General features: G+C 42.2%; 2 protein-coding genes across 2 annotated transcripts in view; both read left to right on the top strand.

Annotated features, from left to right (window-relative positions):
* LOC118428569 (SCO-spondin-like) overlaps positions 1-1702 on the top strand; it is an 8361-nt gene extending 6659 nt beyond the window's left edge. The window contains exons 7-9 of the mRNA XM_035838666.1: positions 602-746; positions 1207-1418; positions 1628-1702. Of these exons, the coding sequence (XP_035694559.1) occupies positions 602-746; positions 1207-1418; positions 1628-1702 (432 nt within the window). The remainder of the gene's footprint in view (positions 1-601; positions 747-1206; positions 1419-1627) is intronic.
* Positions 1703-1911: 209 nt separating this feature from the next.
* On the top strand, positions 1912-4739 carry LOC118428403. Its single transcript, XM_035838445.1, has 5 exons — positions 1912-2095; positions 2623-2760; positions 3447-3588; positions 3970-4143; positions 4526-4739. The coding sequence occupies exons 1-5, from the start codon at positions 1946-1948 to the stop codon at positions 4687-4689; spliced, it is 768 nt and encodes a 255-aa protein (XP_035694338.1). The 5' UTR covers positions 1912-1945; the 3' UTR covers positions 4690-4739.
* Positions 4740-5801: the final 1062 nt, after the last annotated feature.

Below are 5801 nucleotides of genomic sequence, written 5' to 3'. Positions count from 1 at the left end.
ACCACCAAACCACGAAGCCTGGTAGAGGCTAATGTACACATCACCCCTACTGTTCTTAATAAGTACATGTATCTTCGCAGTCTTTAAAGCATGTCCTCTCTTACCGTGAGATTTTATAGAAAGCTTATTCAATGGTAACGTATTGCTCTCTGTGGAGATCTCTTCGACTTTCAGTTGCTGATCTACGAGAACAATACTATCTCAACACGACCAAAAAGCTACCGCCAAAGCACAATCTGTGGCTTTGCGGATAATAGACCAAATCTTTATTGACACGACAAAAGCAAGGTCGTAAGGTCTACATGTATAACACTACTTACAGTACAACTAAACGCACATATATGGATATCTATAGGTATGAACAAATCAACACATAGGGACTAGCATGTCATTTACACTATTGCTTCTACGGTATAGACATTCTTGGATATATTTGCCTACTTGTACACAGTGAGGGTTATCGCCTCCCAGAATGTAGTTCAGTTTATCTATCGTACAAAGAGTAGCAAATTCTTTAGAGCAAGCGGAAAGTAATGTGAACAGATAATTGTACGTGCGTGAGCTTTCCCGTGTATAAAAGGCTGTTCTCCCATTGCTACAGGAGACTAACGTCTGTCAGTGTGGAAGAGGATACGCCCGGAACGAAGAAGTACACCCGGCGGCCTGTAACGCTCCATGTGCCGATGCTGAAGACCTCACTTGCGGCAGTCAGACAACCAACCTGCTGAATGACGTCTATACATACGGTATTGGGATAGCTCTGTACCAGTGTTAACAACTGGTTTCCCCTAGTTGTTTTGCTCTGATTCAAATTTAGCCAATCCTGGCATTGTACAATTTACGTCGATTTGCTTATGCTGTGTATTGTAGATGACATGTAGTCAGTGCTGTGTCCTTATCTTTAGACAGCTAAGTTGGTACACGCAGAACAGCTGCAGAGGCATGCATTGAAGACATACTTTTCTATATGGCCTAATAGCTATGTACTCATATTTTATGAACATTTTATAGCCTGCACGTTTTCCAACCTTGTACTGAGAACCGTTGTGAAAAATGCGACAGACATTAGATCAACATTTCAGGACAACAAACGGGAAGATCGGATGCAATCTCCTGTCCAGGAAATAACCTGAAGCACGACTATGTGTACATCGCAAAGCCATCTCTGTTTCGAACTAGTTTTGTTGTCCTGTTCTTTACCCAAAGCTCCGCTCGGTAACATCATGTACTTCCCCATGGACGAGAAGCGCGCAGAGATCGGGGAGCTGGTGGGAAACCCCTCGGCGAACACCTTCAACGACGCCGGGGTGACGGATGGAGTGGTCGGTAAAGCTCTGTACCTGGACGGGAACAACCAGTGGGCCAAAACTGACAGGCTAGACGGGACGTGTCTCGGGAGCACGACACTGTGTCCTGAGGTTGGTCATTCTTCTGTCGTCGCTGCCGGAAGCGACAAGTTGTTCCGGTTAACAGTAGTTTCAGGTTGTTATTCTAGGGTCAGATTGCCAAACCGTGGCCTGGCTGGGTTGCTTGCGGGAACAGAAGCGGGAACAAGAAATAAAAATGTATATCAAGAAATATAGACAAATTTTATTATAGACATATTTGTTCTTTGTTCTGTGTGCAGTTCGCACAAACTGCCTGGCCTGGCGTTGATTTAAAAATGAGACCCAAGCATTGGATGATGAACATGGTCAGGTGATGTAATTTTCTCTTTGGAGATCGTCATATGAGGTATTGCTAGGTTCGCGCCTTCTATCAGCTTGCTATGGAACTGCAGGAGCTTTTTTTGTTAACATCTTACAGATAACTGACCAGAGGGTCGGCGATTTCCTATGGCAGTAGTGTTATACTTGTGATGTAAACTCTATGGTGAAGGTATGAGGTCATCGAACTCTTGTTTCACTTCTGCCATTGTTGTTGTCATTAGGGTTTCACCATTGGCATGTGGATCAAGCTGATGGAACTGCCGCCGTCCGACCGGTACTTCATGTCGACCGGCGGACACACCCGGTCCTCCTACGGCTTCAACTTCTACTACGACGTGCCGGACGGACCCGGCTTCTGGGTCACGCATCGGGAGGCCTGGTGCAGGGTGAGGACAAATCATTAACCGTTATATGTAATGTCTTGGCATGAAAATTCATCTTAGTTAGTAGAATACGGTAGGAAGAAATGAATTATTCCCCAGCTGAAATTTGGGTTCCTTAGAATTTTCGACTGACTTCATCAGTCTTCTTCTATGTTCAGTGAAGAATGAGTGAGTCAGTCGAAAATTCCGTTGAGTGTAAATTTGAGTTGGAGGACACCTAAAGTCTTTGTTATGCAATATCTTGTCACTATATCATACAATATTCTTTCTTTCAAAAAACTATCATATCTCCATAACTTCAATTCAAATTTGGTAGCAAATTCTTAGCCCCACGGTGATGTGATGATTTCTGTTTCGCTAGAAATTTTCTCAATCAAATACTTTGTTAACTTCGAACAACAATCTTTTTATTCCCTTACAGTTACTTTCTAGTCTTACTTTATAGTCCTTATTCTTACCGTGGAGCATATATATTGATGTTCCCAAGCAGTTGGTTTAATAGTGATACAGTTCCCTCACGTCGCTTCCAGACGCACTTCGCCCTGCCGATCGGAATCTGGATGCACCTGGCGCTGTCCTGGAAGGCGCCGTGTGACATCAACATCTTCGTCAACAGCACCGAGGTGGACTTCACCCTGTCCAAGGCCAGGCCGAGCGATCTGGATGAGGTTAGTCACTTTATTCGGATTTACAATTAGCTATCTACAATTAAGTATATAGCCACTTTTTTCTTGAAATCACATAACCCACAAATTTTAGAAAAAGTGAGGCTTTTCGTCTCCCTCTGCTTCCAAAAAAGAAGTCAAACCCAACCTGTTTAGAAATAGCCAATACTAGTATTAGAGTAGAATATTGTTCATGACTGTCCATTGTCACTACGTCTATACCATGTACTTGCAATTAGCCCTCGGGCACGAACTTGCGAATAAACGTCTGCAATCTACAAACAGCTAATAATTCTTTTCTTGGTCCTTTAAGTACATTACATACATAAAATCTCATATGGTGACTACAAAATAACAAACATACAGTATAAGGTACATAATCGCACTTGCCGACCAAAATCAGAGTACGGGCCTGGATTTTGCCACTGGAAAATCTGCTTGAATGAAACAATCGGTACTGTAAGGTTGGTTTCCTCCTGGTCAATTGGATGTACACGCGTCTATGATCATATAAGCCCCTAACACTGTAACCATATTTTGTTTGATCACTATATGTTGACAAATTCCTAACCAAATGAACCCCTAATACTGTAACCGACTCTCTCCGATTTCTAGTATGTCCTGGCCATAAGAACCCTTAATACTATACCGGTATGAACCCATAATAACCTACTTTCTCCGATTTCTAGGATATCCACACAACTCTGGCCATAGGAGCCCCTAACACTGTAACCAGCGTGGCAGGCATTGCCGGGCACATCACCGTGGACGAGGTCCGGTTCTGGGACAGGAAGATCACGGGGAAGGAAATCCACGAAGTCATCATGCATGGTGCGTTGGGCCTGGTTGTAACCTCCATGAGAAATGGAGGCATAGACCATTGCAACAGTACATAATTCATTTTATCTAACAAATGTCATCTTTTGGTGTCGTTCAAACCTTTTTCATCTTTAGACGAACATGCTTGTATGTGAGTTCAGTGTAGCCCGACAAACCGTTACCAGTTTAGCTAAACAGTAGTTTGTCTAAGTCGTCAAAAAACGAATAACGAAAGTGAATGTGTTGAAACGCGTTGAATATGTGTATAACGTTACTTTAGTGTTCAAACTGAAATCACATTCGTCACAGGCAGTTCCCCGCTTAACGTTTCAGGTTTCCTAATGATCACACAGACTTTTATATCATTGTTTTCCATATATGCTTGTTTGTCAGACCTGAGGATGTCGGGAATCCAGTACCACCCCCAGGCTGGGGTGCAGGTGATGAAGGGCAGGTTCCAGTGTACCGGGGAGGAGAAGCTACTGGGCATGTGCGAGCACCAGGAGGACTCCTCATTGGCTGACGATATCTGCGGCACCAGCGCGCAGAACTTCGTCCGCTGTGTTCGTGAGTGCGACTTAAATTGTCACCATTGTTTCACTTTTAATGGAGCAAGCAAGTATATGCAGAAACACTGCAACATTTTTACCCTTAGCTTACCATCTCGTTATTACATGTAGAATGGATGGGATGGATGGAATAGAATATATATAGAGCAGTAAAAAATGGAATAGAATGGAACGGAATAGAATAGAATGAAATGGAATAGAATAGAATAGAATAGAATAGAATAGAATAGAATAGAATAGAATAGAATAGAATAGAATAGAATAGAATAGAATAGAAAAGAATCATTGGTCAAATAGTCATCAGCTCTTATAACGCATAGACAGTACCCATTACTACTCTTAACCGACATTTGTTTGGACTTTTTTTCCGTCTGCTGCAGCTAACGGTTGGTGGGACAGCTGGTCATCCTGGAGCTCGTGCATGAACGGCGAGTCCCGCCGGACCAGGAAGTGCTACACGCCGACTCCTCACTACGAGGGGAACTGTACGGACAGCCCCGGGCCGGGCGAGCAGGTCAAGTCATGCGTCTTCACTGATATCTAGATCTACCTACAGCAAAACATTAAACAATGTTAAGTTCCACCATCGAAAATAGATGTACGTGTATAACGTTATATGTACTTATTATCTTGATGGTAGCATAGAAAGAAATTTTGGCTGATTTTTTTGCCGTGTGATTTGTTGCTAGAAGTTTACACAGTTATATTTTCTGGACAAATTGGAGCATTTTAGAATGATATACGCAAAAGCCTACATGCCATCATCAAGTATTAAGAGTTAAGAAAGAGTTCACTTTACGTAGTTATGAATATGTTCAAAACTTGTAAGTAACATTCAGACATTTATCAATTGTACTGCACAAATGTATACATACCATTCGTAGTATCACTATAGTGATATAGCTATGCTGTGGCGCAATACATTGTATATCGTAAAAGATGAGCTACAAACTCATGCAATTTAGAGGCGTTTGCTGAATTGGCCTGTATGATAATGACTTTAAAACAGGAATGATCTATGCTGGGGCTCACGATTTCAGTGTGTTTGTTGTACATAACTGTAAATTCGGATACACAACATGTGGTATTACATGTACTATAGTAATGTAAAATGTTAAAAGAAAATATTATATGTCAATAAAGTACCTTGACTAAACCTGTACATATGTACCAATCGTCTTTCTTTTCTCTCTCTAAAGATCCAGAAATAGTTTTCGTACCTCACAATTCAACATGTATATGGCCCACTGCATGGTCGGTAATCGTGTTATGTTACTGTTAAGACAATCGCTTATCACAAAGTCCGGCAGCACAGAAAGTGCTTTATTGACCCAAGCAGGTTTTTAACCTCCTTGATTGACCAGATAATGTCCCATCAAGAACAATGTTTCTTACAGGTCAAGACACCGGTGCTTTGGTAACCGTTAATATATCATCAGCTATATGTATTTCTCCAATGGTTGTACAGTAGTATATCCTGTTGTTCACTTTGCCCCATGACCCAGAGTAATAATTCCGCAGGCTTCCGTGCAGGGCCTGCGTAATTGACCTGTGTCAACCCGTTTAATGATGTGCAGATTCTACATTAGGACAACAGGGTGCGTGTCAGCTAGAATACCATCCTTCACGGCCATCAACACCAATACGCTGCAACGT

Source organism: Branchiostoma floridae, chromosome 13 (genome assembly GCF_000003815.2).
Source record: "Branchiostoma floridae strain S238N-H82 chromosome 13, Bfl_VNyyK, whole genome shotgun sequence".
Taxonomy (NCBI): Eukaryota; Metazoa; Chordata; class Leptocardii; order Amphioxiformes; family Branchiostomatidae; genus Branchiostoma; species Branchiostoma floridae.
Note: the sequence above shows the minus strand (reverse complement) of the source record. Positions and strands in the feature narration are given on the sequence as shown.

What these genes read in the sequence shown, in the direction of transcription:
- LOC118428403 (XM_035838445.1), top strand. Translation starts at nt 1,946, where the DNA reads ATGTGGATCAAGCTGATGGAACTGCCGCCGTCCGACCGGTACTTCATG. An exon ending in CCACGAAGTCATCATGCATG is followed by an intron (nt 3,589 to 3,969) that starts GTGCGTTGGGCC and finishes CTTGTTTGTCAG; the next exon opens with ACCTGAGGATGTCGGGAATC. An exon ending in GAACTTCGTCCGCTGTGTTC is followed by an intron (nt 4,144 to 4,525) that starts GTGAGTGCGACT and finishes CGTCTGCTGCAG; the next exon opens with CTAACGGTTGGTGGGACAGC.